The following is a 14270-nucleotide window of genomic DNA, read 5'->3' on the forward strand; positions in this document are numbered from 1 at the left end:
AAGCATATTTCTAAATATATATATTTAAAAAAAAGAAACCAACGTAATTGCGAGTTTATATCATGCAATTCTGACTTTATAACTTGTAATTGCTAGTTATGAAGTTCAAATTGCGAGGTGTGAAGCTCGAACTGGAACATAATTCTCAGAATTGGGAGAAAAAAAAATCACTCGTCACTGTTTAAAATCCTCCCTGGAGCAGAGAAGTTTAATTCAAGCCCTTCCAGGTTTTTACCCGACAGCCCATCATTCTTAAGCAGAAGAATAGCTCAAGGGTAGCAATAAAACTCGTGCTCCTCCTCTGGTGCACAAGGCTGATCCCAGATCATCGCGCGCTCTGACTCAGTCCGGGCTCGCGCCGGTGGGCGTTCATCAGCTCCACTTTCAAAATCACTGCAATGAACAGCAATGACTGGTTGTTTCTTACGTCGCCGTGCACCTTTAAGTGATGACGCGCGGACGGTGACCTTCGCGCGACGGTACAAGGAGACCGCGGGTGGAAGACACGGAGCGTCACCTGCGCGTCCGATGCGTAAAAGCGCGCGATGATCACAAAAAGCGCGCACTGCGGTTCCGCCGCGCTTCGTCTGACTCTGGACATTTGGATTAGGAGGTTGCTGGGTGAAGCGAATCGCCCTCCTTTGTTCGCGCGTGGATGAGGGTCTGACGTGTTCCCGGGGGGACTTTCAGTCGCTGTTCAAACGCTGGAGACACACACACGCGCGCTCTCGATGCTGCTATGACTTCCTGCGCGAGTCCACACTGTGATCTGGTTGCTCTTCGCATGCTGCTGCTCGTGCTCGTGCTCGCGAGGTCCGGTTCGGGTGAGTTTGGCTGTGGATCGTAAAAACCCTTTCACAGCGCGTTTCAGTGTTTTTCCCGAATGAATGGAAAGTCGGTGTTTACACACGGGGCAAGTTGTCACGCGGTTTATGGCTCAATGAAAACAAGGTTTCGGGTCAAAACTCTGTTCACCCACAGAGAGGTTTTTATGTTGGTATCATTCCGGGTAGTTTGGTTTGGTAACAAGTGAACATTTAAACAACACTTGTACGCTATACATTAAAAGTAGGCTATATTTTAAGAGAAATGCTATCCCAAAAAAACTGTAATTTTTCATAAACGTCTTTTTTTTAACAGTTTTCATTGATGGCTTTTATATTGTTGTCTTTTTTCCCCATTAGCTGAAAAGCATTCATTATCTTATAATACTTTTTAAATACATATATATTGACGATGATGTTTGCGTTAGTATTTAGTAGAACTAAAACACTGGTATTTTACTGAAATCAGTGTAACCAGCAGGTTTCTATTGTGACAACTTGCCCCGTACTGTATTGTGACTGCAATGGGTTTTACCTGCTGAAAAAAAGGACGAAAAAGAAAAAAAAAATGGCTTAAAATAGACATAGCTGGTTTAAGCGGATTGATCATCTGGTTTCCCAGCCTTGGCAGCTGAAGAATTGGTCCAAACCCCTCAAAAACCAGCTGAAACCAGCCAATCTTGTCATGATTTGTTCATCTTTCAGAGACAGTTTCTTTCCGAACAGGGTCTGTGTTGAACACAAAGCGCTCTGAAGATGTGAACGCTCGCTCATTCATGTGTAAATCTCTGTTTCTGTGTTCAGCGGAAAACAGATGCTTGTCTTCCTTCGTCTCCACGTGTGAAGACTGTCTGAGACGCGGCCCTGAATGTGCGTGGTGCTCTCAGGAGGTAATGTGTGTGTGTGTGTGTGTGTGTGTGTGTGAGCTGCTATTGTTGTACCCCGGCACACTGCTCAAGGTTTGTAAGTGTGTGAAGTGCTCGTGATTAGTCTGTTAGTGATAAATCACTGAATCCCTAATCCCCAGAATGCATCAGTGATCGTGGGAAGCCATAAAATAGAAATGCGGAAACTTCTGATATGTTCATACACTCCCGGAAAAAGGTACAAAAGCTAAATATGCATCTTTTTACCCCTGAAGGTTACATATTAATACACTGAAAGTACATTTTAGTAACTAAAGTGTACATAGAGTACTTTTTGAAAGTGACAATTTTGTACCTTTTTTTCTGAATGTGTAGGAAAATAACAGAAAAAAAAAATTAAACTTTAAACAATTTTTAAAGTTGACAATTAACTGAAATAAGTTTAGGTACTATTAATAATAATAATGATGATAATAATAATAATAATAATAATAATAATAATAAAATATATATATATTTTTTGAATTAGATTTTATTTCTATATTTTTATTTTATATATATATATATATATATATATATATATATATATATATATATATATATATATATATATATATATATAAATGTATATAAAAATATAAATGTGGAAAATAAAAATATAGAAATAAAAGCTAATTCAAAAAATGTATTAATACTATAAAAGTATGTAAAAAAAACAGAACGAAAATTCTAATAAAATTAAGCTAAATATAAATATAAAAAAATATAAATGATAATGGTAAAATCAAAAATTACAAAATATTAATGTGAAAACTGAAAAGATAAATTAATAGCTAATTGAAAATATTAATTAATACTACAATAGTACGTAAATAATACTAAAATAACACTTAATACGGAGGTAAGTATTTTAAGAAATATTTTAAAGATTATGTTAAACACATTCCTTTGTGTTTGACATTATTTTTATATTATAAATCAAAAGGCAGTGCATCCGAAAATGAGTAAATCAAATATAATAAAAATAATAAAAATAAAAATTAAAACTGAAAAGATAAAATGTAAAGCTAATTCTAAATATTAATAAACAATAATATAATAATAATAATAATAACAATAATAATAATACAATTTTCAAACTACAAATCAAAAGTCAGTTCTTTAAAAAAGAAAAAAAAAAGAAATGAAATACGTGTCCATTAAAGTACGGTTGTGTTTGGTCCGTTTATAGAGTTTTAACTTTTTCTCTATCACTGATGTGTTTATTTTCTTGGGACGAACGATTCATTTAAATGCTTTCTTTATAAAGAAGGTAATGCATATTCCTGGGCTTTAAGAATTTAAGAATTATATCCTGGTTAAGGAAATAAGTTGATTAAGTCAGTGTTGTGTTCGCTCTGCACCGGTCAGACTAATCTCTGAACAACATCTCAGCAATAATCTCTGAGCTCAAGAGCTTTAGCTCGCTCTGTGTACTTTAAATCAGGCCACCCTACACAGCAGTCGCCTTGTTTCTTTAAACAGCCAGTGCTTGCGGTGACCTTTGACCTTTCTGATGGTTTGTTTACCCTGACAGAGGTTTCTGGACGGCGCTCATGCAAGTCAGCGATGCGGATCTGTGTCTGACCTGCGAGTCCGGGGCTGTGACGAGGCCTTCATCCAGAACCCAAATGTGAAAGTGGAAGTAAACGCCTCTATCAGCAGCACACAGGTGTCACCGAGAGAGATTAACATCCATCTACGAGCGGGTAACATCATTAAACTGATACACAGACGGTTTAGCATCCACCAAGAACACTTTAGCAATGCCTTAGCAATTCTAGATCTAGTGTTGTGATGATGTCACTTCCTGTGTCAGGCGGCGAGGTGTCATTCGTGGTGGAAGTGCATCAGCTGGAGCGCTATCCTGTGGATCTGTACTATCTAGTGGACGTGTCGGCATCCATGCAGGATAATCTGGACCGGCTGAAGACGGCGGGTCTGGCTCTGTCTCATCTGATGAAGGAACACTCCAGCGACTTCAGAGTCGGCTTCGGCTCGTTCGTGGATAAACCGGTGTCTCCGTACATCGACGTGCACCCTTCCAAACTGCTGAACCCCTGCAGGTGAACACACCCGAAACTGCAGCACAGCAGCCCATAGCAGAGAACAAATGCGAACAACTCTTTAGTGCTTCGAATCTGTTCTCATAATGAGACATTTAAACAATAAAATAAAATAATAATTAAACATTATTATATAAAATAGTTAAGTTATTAAATAATAATAAATTTATAAATAATAAATGTATTTACTTTAATATTTTAAGTATTTTTAAAATAATTTTTAATAATTAATTCAGTCATTTCTCCTGACTAGAATGCTATTTAACCTGTTAACTGCCACATGGCCCCTCGGTGGGCCCCTTACGAATACTTCACTATATTACAATTAAATCCTAATCTAATCATGAAAAATTATATATAAATATATTTGGAAAGGTCTAAGACTCCTAAATAGATATTTTACCAATCTTTTTTGTTAAAAATTATGTAAAGTAATAGATTAATTTATCATAAAATATTTATAATTTACCATATCATGAAAAGAGTTCTGACCTTTGTCAAAAAAAGCCTTTTTCTTTATCACACTTTAGAAATCATCAGAAATTATATATCACTTGAAAACTTAAAATCTCACAATGCATTCTTTGAAACCCATTTTAAATTCAAAAATTGCTTTATCATGAAAAATTGTACATCAAAATCATGTCACAAAAAATGTTTTCAGTCATGAATTATAAACATTTAGGTTTGGATCATGCACTTCTAAGTCTATGTTCAAAAATGTGTGTGACAGTAAACAGGTTAAAGTCAAATATTTCATAACAAATGATCTAAACTCTCAGTAATTTTAAAGCTATATATATATTTGACTCATATGCATCTACTTTTTATTTTTTTGGGAAGGGATTTTAGGAGAAGCATGTGAGTTGATACTTGAGACCTTGAGTTCTTTTGTAAATATTTTTACTGAGTATCGTTGTGCACTCAATGCTTCTGAACTGAGCTTGGCGCAGAATCACACAGCTCCGTTTTTTGTATGAGAAAATTGTTCAGATTGCATCTCTTGTGAAACCTTTTGTTGCCTTTTTAGAAAGGACATCATTTTTATATCTTTGTTCCCTGGAAGTTCTTGACTTTAAAAACAACTCGCTAAAGTGACACCGCCACCAGAGACATCCAAAATATTTAAACTATATATTTCACTTTCTATTTTGAATAAACTGGTATAAACAAAACATGCATTTGAGCTTCAGTTGAGTATTTACTTTGTCTCAAATGTTTCTATTAAAATTCTTTAGAAAATAAACAGACGAATTCATCAGCTAAGACAAAATTGAATAAATGTTGTGCTCAATTGATCACAGTGTTATTTCAGTCTCATTTATATGCAGTTATAGTATTTATTAATCATTGTTGCGTTTACTGTTTTTATTTAAATATATGGAAAGCACATTTAAGTACTAAAATTACTAAAATAATAATTCCTAAAAAATAAGTAAATAATATAAATACTAAAAATTTTAATTATTAATATTATGTAGTATTTATGTTTATTTTAGTTTTTTATTTTAGTAACTTATTTGATTATTTTATTGTTTAATAATAATAATAATAATAATAATAAATATTACAATTACTAAAACAAAATAATGATTAAAATAAAAATAAATAATAATCATAATTAAATAAATAATAATAAAAAGAAAAATAAATGTTATTCATATTATAATTTACTTATTTTTAGTAAATATATTTTTATTTTAGTAATTTGTTTTAGTAGCTTATTTGATTATTGGTATTATTAAGGTTTTACGTTTTTGTTTGTTTTTATGTTTAAGTCAGTTAAGCAGTTTAATAATAATATTAATAATAATAATAATAAATATTGCAATTACTAAAACAAAATAATGACTAAAATAAAAATAAATCATAATCATAATTTAATAGATAATAATAAAAATAAATATAAATAAATGTTATTCATATTATTATTATTAACTTATTTTTAGTAATTATATTTTTATTTTAGTAATTTATTTTAGTAACTTATTTCCTTATTATTAATATTATTATTATTATTATTATTATATTGGTTTTTATTTTGTTTTTCTTTGCTTTTATGTTTAAGTCAGTTAAACAGTTTATTAATAATAATGTTAATAATAATAATAAATATTACAATTACTAAAAAAGAATGACTAAAATAAAAATAAATAAAAAATATATTCAAAAAATTAAAAAAATAATAAAAGAATTCATATTATAATTTACTTTATTTATTTTTTGTAATTATATTTATATTTTAATAAATTATTTACTAATTTGTGTTATATACCATATTTTTAGTATTTAACCTTTTATTTAATTTCAGTTTTTGTTTTAGTAATTCTAGTACGTATTGTCATTATTTATTTAATTTTCGTTTGTTATTTTGTTGTGCTTTGGTCATTCTTATCTGTAAATATTTCTCTGTAGCACTCATTTTTTTTTTTTTCAGTTTCAGTTTTAGTAATTATATTGCTTCAGCTCATTTTATTTCAGAGAGTTCCCAAGGCAATGCATCTAATGCTTTTTAGCCTTTATTAAGTTTACGTTTTTCATCATATATTGACGTTACATTTTATTTCAATGATTTTTAACCGTTCTAGTTAACAATATCAAGTCTGACAGATTTCTCCTGTAACTCTAGATCAGAAGTGGGACACAAAAACAGCTTTCTCTCTGTTCAGCAGAAACAGATGAGATATTCGAGTGATGTGATGTGTGATTAGTCTTTTTCCTATGGGAATCTGGGAGCGTGTCCCAGGAGGGGAACGCCGTTCAGGGTATCCTTCATTGGGCGGTGATCTCACTGTGACTCGTGTGGGAATCTGCAGTGGATGTCATGCTGTAAATCTCTCTGTTTCTCTGTCTCAGTGATTATGAGGTGCACTGCAGGCCGGCTCACGGCTTCATACACGTCCTCCCCATCACACACAACATGACCGAGTTCACACGGGTCATTCAGGAGCAGAGGATCTCTGGGAACATGGACACACCGGAGGGAGGCTTCGATGCCATGCTGCAGGCCGCTGTTTGTCAGGTAAACACAGCCGAGTAATGCACTGCATTTATGAACACACCTGCAAACAATCACCTCCACACTGATGAGAGATGGTCATTCAGTGTTTAAGAAATACTGCATCGTCCCCTTGGAATTCTAAGATTCTATTTGCATTCCGAGTAGTTTTGAGATATTGAGCTTCAAAGTTCTAGTGTTCCATTCGACTGTGTAGATAGAACCTTGTAATTCCTTAGATGTTTTATTTAAAAATAGAACTTTTTTTTAAATAAAACATCCCATAATGTACACAACATTTAAAAAAATCTATCACATAAATTAAATACGCTGACACAGAATACGAATATGTGAATAACTCAATTTTGACAAAAATGTCAGATAGAACCTGATAATTAAAAGGGGATTATTACTTTCTCTTTTATTTAAAGAGAAAGTTGTTATTTTTTTAATAATCAAGTTTTTGCCACCATTTCTGAACAAGCTTATGGCTATGAATTATACACAACGAAGTTGAATTATATCACAAGGTTTACTTTTAGTTGACAACATCCGTAAACAGTACAAATATAGTATTATATTACATTATTATAATATTACAGTTCACTTTTATGAGTGATTATATTATTATTGTTTATTTATTTAATTGATTATGCATCTATTTTTATCTTTTTTTGTGAAGGGTGATTTCTAGGTCATTCCTTACTGGCTCAAGTAAAAATGCTCGTATTAGTTTTAGTGATATTATAGTTGTATTATTTTTATATATTATATATTATATAAGTATTTATTCTTTCGTAATTCTTAGTATTATGAGTTTGTTTTGTGGTATTTATTTATTCATTTTATTATTGTTACGTTAGTAATTTTGTTATGTATTTCTTTATTATGTGTTTTTATTAGTAGTATGTATTAATTAATTAATTATTTATTTTAAGAAAAATTATTAATAATATATTAATATATATAGAATAATTAATAATATATTTGTTTTTATTATTGTTGTAATGATGTGATATTACAGTTTTTTTCATTTGTAATTTAAATTTACATTAATTTTTTTATTTAATTGTATTTAATTTTATTTGTTGGTTTCTTACTGGCTCAAATCACCTTTAAATCCTAATAACAATATGATATTAAAGTTTGTTTTTTAATTTGTTAATTTATTTATTTTTCTTATTTTTCACTTTTAATAATTTATTTTATTTTACTTTATATTAGGCGGTTTCTTACTGGCTCAAATAACCTATGAATCCTAATGACAATATAATATTATAGTTTGTTTATTTGATTATTTATTTACTTATTTGTAACTTTTAATAATATATGCATATTGTAATTATTTTGTATAATTTTTTTAAACATTTTTAGGTGGATTCTTACTGGCTCAAATCACTCGAAAATGTAAATGATAATATATTATAGTTTGTTAATTTGTTAATTTATTTTGTTTTACTTTAAACAATATATTTTATTGTATTTTTTTTTTTTTTTTTTTTTTTTATTAATTATAAATCAGCAAAGTAACAGCACCCTCCTCTTCAAGAGTGTTTAATTAAACAGTGCAGAGTTATTATTTATATTTTCCACACTAATGTGTGACAGTTATCAGATCCCTCAATGTTTGTGCAAATATGGTCCTCGGGAAAGATTTTCCTAAAGCTCAGAAACCCGGTCCGTTAGCATGACTGTTCCTGTGTCATCAGCACATATCTCTCTTGCGGTCGCTCTCAGGTCTGGGAACGGGAGAGATTCCTGAAGCGAGAGAAAACAGCGCATTCATGAAGCACGAAGCGCTGAATCAGCCGCAGCTCGCCGCTGTTTGCGGAGCATGATGTCATTGCTCAGTCATGAGAGAGGCGAGTTTCTCAGCCTTCACAGTCATTCGTAGTGAAAGCGTGAGAGCTGGGACGAGGGGCTTTACAGCAACAAAGCCTCTTTATCCGGCCGCTGGGACTTTTCCCTTGAATTTCTGCGGCTTGTTGCTTTCTGAGCTGTATGCATGAAAGGTTGTGCTCTGGAAAGTGAGCTTCAGTCTTCATTATTTCTCTCCATGCCTCCTGAGAGTCAGAAAGTGAAACGAGGCGGCGTGAGGAGGTGTTTTTCTCTGGCACCTCTAGATTTACGTTTACTATCCCTCACATGAGTTACACAGACTGTTGTTTAACTAGCGCTGGTAGTTCCTGTGTGCATCTGCGCTGGGTTTTTCAGCCAAACGTTACTCATTACTCCTGGCAGCTGGAAACACTCGACTCGTGCAGTTTGTGTTCAACTAGTAACAGGCTCATGGCAAAAGACTAGGATTAGTGACTTATTTATTTTTTGTTCTACTTTTAGTATTTAATATTCTGATTTGATTAGTATTTGTTTATTTATTTATTATCTGTGAGGCAAAAATGTAAATATGCAAAACACCCTTTCATTAAGACATGGTTTAAGTAATGATTCATTAAGAAAATAAAAATGCATTTTTTCTTGTATTAGTTATTTAATTTTATTTATTTATACTTATTTTTTGTTTTATTTATATATTTACTTATTTGTACTATTTATTTATTTTAAGTTTTTTATTTGTTATTTTTATTTATAATTTTTCCTGCCTTTTTTATTGTGTTTTTAGAATTTGTTTATTTTAAATTATTTGTTTTATCTTGTATGTTGAGTTATGATTAAAAAAAATATTTGAATTAAATTTACAAATAATTTAAATTAATAATTAAATTATTATTAAATAATTTACATTTAATTTAAAATTATTACATTTATTTTTATTTATTTGCATGTATGCATTTTTGAATGTTTAATTGTTTTGTATTTATTTGTTTTGTTCTGTTCATTTATTATTTTGTTTTATTTTTTCAATTGTTTTATTTCATTTTATTTGTAGTATTTAATTTTTTTACTGTTTATTTATATTCTTTTATTCATCAATTTGTTTATTTTTATTGTTGAATTTATTGTTTGTATTTTTTGTATTTATTTTCATCTGTCAAGCATAGAGTCTATTATAATATTACAGTTTATTTATTTTGATTTAGTAGTTTTAATTTATTTTTTATTGTTTCTTTGTTTCATTTTCAGTATGTCTTTTATATATATATATATATATATATATATATATATATATATATATATATATATATATATATATATATATATATATATATAAAAGACATCTGTGGAGGAAGATTGTAAAGCATCAAAGTCACAGCTCTCTTCTTCTCAAGACATGATCAAACGTTCCTCATCCTGGCAGCTGAACGCTTCAGCGGTTATTAGTAACACACTACAGATGCACACTATGAAGAAATGATCCAACTGCTGAGTGAGCTGTAAACTAAACACACTCTCATGCAGCATCTTGCTTCCTCTCTGCAGAAAGACATCGGATGGCGTCCCGAAGCGAAGCGTCTGCTGCTGGTTATGACAGACCAGCCGTCTCATCTGGCTCTGGACAGTAAACTGGCTGGGATCGTGGTTCCTCACGACGGCCGCTGCCATCTAGAGGATAACATCTACTCTCAAACTACGACTATGGTACCATTAACCAAACCAAGCACTTAACACACACACAACCTCCGATGCGAAGCTAGAGATGCACTGGGGTTCATTGCACAGAATTGAGACACGTGCACATTGCTTGACTGTTTTACATTAGATATGCTTTAATTTCTGCCATGCATTACTATTAGATGCATGAAGCTCGTGCACTGACAGACTTTCACGTGCACTTTCTGTTTGTTGTCCTGAAGCTCTGAAGGTTAAATGCACGTGCATTTCCAGATACTTTTTTATGAAATTGATGCATTAAAGAGAGTATCAGGGTCAGTGAGCCAAGCATGTAAATCTCAATCAGCAATCAGCAGATGCAACGCGCAGTTATGGCTACTGTGCACATGCGCTTGTTTTCATATTCAGCATACAGAACATAACTCCACGTTTAATCCGCGATTTATTAATGTGAATATACTATATATGAACTGTCTAACCAAACAATTAAAATGTTAATTATGCAAGAAAACCTCATGCTTTGTTCATATGAACAACTTATTTAGACTATTTGTTTAATGCGATCATGCACACATTTTAATAAAGCCGAATCAGCTTTTGTCACAAGTAAATACGTTCGTTGACTTGAGACATAATACATTAGACAGTCTTTTTCGAGGAAAAAAAGAAAATCCTCAACTATTGTCACTTTCAGAGACTTGAACACTTATTTTAAATAAGTAATTGTTTAAAAAATAGATAAAGTTAATTTTGAACCAAATAAATTTGATATAAAATGTATATGAAAATGTAGCCATTTGCAGTAATATTGAAAACTGAATTCTGAAAAATTTAAAAAAACTGAAAAACGAATCATTATGTGCTTTCATCATTGCGGTTAATACTTTTTATTTTAAAATGTTTCTATGAAACTTTTTTATTTTAGTAAATTAGAAATTATTTCAGTTAGTTGCCAAGTCAAATATTCCATCTAATATTTAATATTAATAATACAGTTTTATTTATGGACTATTATAGTATTAATATTTGAAATGAGCTTTTTTATATTATATTTTATAAGTTTTAGTCATTTTATTTGCTTTTGTAATTTTTTTTTTATATTTCTATTTAACTTTAATTTTTATTTCAGTTTTGGTAATTTTAGTAAATCAATAAACTTTTTTTCAGTTAGTTAATGTGAGTATTTCTTAAATCTAATATTGTTATCACTAATGCTAATATTGATAATATAGTGTTATTTTTATACGTACTTATAGTATTTATTCATACTCATTTGATTTTAGTTTAAGTTGTAGTAATTATATACGCTTTTGTCATTTTATATATTTTTTTAATATTTCTGTTTTCCATTTAAGTCATTTAATTATTCTGCTTAAACATATTTCAGTTAGTTACCAATGCAATTTTGTTATATTGAATATTAATATTAATACTATAGTATTATTTCTGTACTATTAGATTATTTACAAATTTTTACAATAAGCTTTTATTTTTATATTTAAGATTTAAGATTTTTTTTATTTAAGATTTGGTCACTTTGTTATGTGCTTTTGTAAAATTTAGTATTATTATTATTACGTTTTATTTATTATTATTTATTTTCTATGTTTCTATTTAGATCGATTTTATTTTGTCAGTTTTAGTAATTTTGGTACTTCAACTTAAATTAATGTTGACTTGAGATTTGAGTTTTTAATCTAATATTAATATTCCTTTTATTGTAGCTTTATTTTAATTTACAAAAACAGTTATTATAGTGTTTGTTTAAGTTAATGCAGCCACAGTATGTTATTGTTATTATATACCATAGAATGGACATGGATAAAAAAAAAATAACATGTTTTTTGTTCATATATACCATAATGTCCAAAAGCATGGTCATATTTTTTTTTTTTTTTTTCATAATATCCTGCATTTGCATTTATGTTTGTCATGATGATTTATCAATGGAAAGTTGCACATGTTTATCTCAGCACTGCAGTCTCAACAGCAGATTGTGTTGTTGTTTTTTTAGGAGCACCCAACAATCGCCCAACTGGCTGAGAAACTATTGGAGAACAGCGTTTACTCCATCTTTGCGGTGGACCAGGTGCAATATCAGTGGTATGAGGTAATTTCACCATGAGTTTGGATGTGTCCTCCTACAGAAATCAATCCGTTACGCAACACAGGCAGTGATTTATGGGAACACAAACCGTGACTTGTTCAATTAGTGATTGTAGTGCTGGTTTAACAAATATGTGCATGAAAAAAGATTGAGTTAACTTACTATTCTGGATTAAATGCAACTTCTGTGTTAAAAAAAGCACAGAAAAAAACATTTTCTTGTTTAAAAGCTGAATATGTGGTGGAAAACTACATTACCGATGATGCTATGCAGCGAATTCCACCAATCAGAGTTCGGCAACCAAGGAACACTGCAAATGATGTAATCAAGTCGGTGTCCATACATTTACATTAATGCTTTGTTTTTCTTATAAATAGCGATATTTTCATACAATGAAAGTTTATGGTGACCAGTAGATGTCAAAAAAAAACTAACAAAAAAAAAAAAAAAAAAAAAACGAATAAATAAATAAATAAAAGTAGAAGTGTATTTTTATTTAATTCTTATTTATATTACATTATATATATATATATATATATATATATATATATATATATATATATATATATATATATATATATATTTTATATATATATATTTTTTTTTTAATAATTAATTTTTTTATTAAAGTTCAGGGTGACCAGTGGCTGTCAAAAAAAAAACTAAAATACAATTAATTAAATAAAACCATAAAAGTAGTAGTGGAGTATTTTTTTATTTTATTTATCCATTTATTTATTCATTTTTAAACAATGAAAATTCATGTTGATCAGCTACTGTCTAAAATAAATACATATACATTAATACATAAAAAAATAAAATTACTAGTAGTGTAAATTTAATACAATCAAATGCAGTAAGTATTTTATTTTATTTTATTTTATTTTATTTTATTAAATTTCACATGATGCTGTACAAGAAAATTCCACCAATCAGAGCTGGGCAGGGAACATTGCGCAAAGTCCATCTCAATATGATCTCAAAATGCTAAAATATTTTTATATGAAAGAAAACCTTAAATTAATAGTTTAATATTTCACAACCGTGTTAAATTCAGTTATGTTGTTTGTAATGCTTTATGGGATTGTAGTCTTGTCGTCTTTTTTTGGCTTCAAATAAAACTTCATAATGTTGTGATTTTCCTCTAAGTTGGTTAGTTTGCTTCATGACTCATTACGCTTTAACAAAGACATTTTTTACAATCCCTTTGGGAAAAAGTATTAGAAAAATTACTTCCAGAACACCAGCGCTGAAAAAGTGGGCGGGGCTAACGCTCGCAATTACTGTAAACGCATTATTGCTTTCAACATAACTGAACTAGTCATTTTAAGATGCTTGGTCTTTTTCTCTGAACAGGATCTCCTGGACCTGATTCCTGGGAGTTATGTGGGCCGTCTGTTCCCCAAAGCATCTAATCTGAAAGACTTAGTAGTGCAAGCCTACAAGGTAAACAGCTTTAGTTTCTCTTTCACTCTGCTCTCTCCATCCACTCGAGGGCAATTCGATTAGAAGTGCAGAAGGTCCCAAACATTTCAGAACGCTTGCTTTCGGTTTAACGGGGAAAAACACGGGCTGTAATGCCAGGATCTGCGTTAAAGGAGAGGAATAATCTCGACGCAAGCACAACAATGCATTGTCCTCATTAAAATCCACTAACAGAAGCCTGCATTATGAACGGCCTCGGATGCTTGAGCCAAAAATGCAAGTTCTGCTATTTTTACCACGGCCTTTTCCCCTGTGAACCTGCTTATACAAGAGCCGTCTTAGCTCCAGACAATGGGCTCTTTCTAAGCGTCTCTCCTTTCTTGATTTCTGTTTCTCTCTGTGCGTTTCTCCCGCAGAAGCTGCTGTCGGATG

The 14270-nt window shown here is 30.7% G+C and overlaps 1 protein-coding gene across 1 annotated transcript in view; it reads left to right on the forward strand.

The window, feature by feature from the left end:
• The first annotated feature begins 255 nt into the window (after positions 1 to 255).
• The window catches only part of LOC127934838 (integrin beta-8-like), a 26812-nt gene continuing 12797 nt past the window's right edge, over positions 256 to 14270 (forward strand). The window contains exons 1-9 of the mRNA XM_052532364.1: positions 256 to 824; positions 1629 to 1714; positions 3267 to 3438; positions 3549 to 3795; positions 6652 to 6817; positions 10175 to 10333; positions 12321 to 12416; positions 13770 to 13859; positions 14255 to 14270. The exon at positions 14255 to 14270 is cut by the window's right edge and continues 128 nt beyond it. Coding sequence (XP_052388324.1) covers positions 740 to 824; positions 1629 to 1714; positions 3267 to 3438; positions 3549 to 3795; positions 6652 to 6817; positions 10175 to 10333; positions 12321 to 12416; positions 13770 to 13859; positions 14255 to 14270 — 1117 coding nt within the window. The 5' untranslated portion in view covers positions 256 to 739. The remainder of the gene's footprint in view (positions 825 to 1628; positions 1715 to 3266; positions 3439 to 3548; positions 3796 to 6651; positions 6818 to 10174; positions 10334 to 12320; positions 12417 to 13769; positions 13860 to 14254) is intronic.

Source organism: Carassius gibelio, chromosome A19 (genome assembly GCF_023724105.1).
Source record: "Carassius gibelio isolate Cgi1373 ecotype wild population from Czech Republic chromosome A19, carGib1.2-hapl.c, whole genome shotgun sequence".
Lineage (NCBI taxonomy): Eukaryota > Metazoa > Chordata > Actinopteri > Cypriniformes > Cyprinidae > Carassius > Carassius gibelio.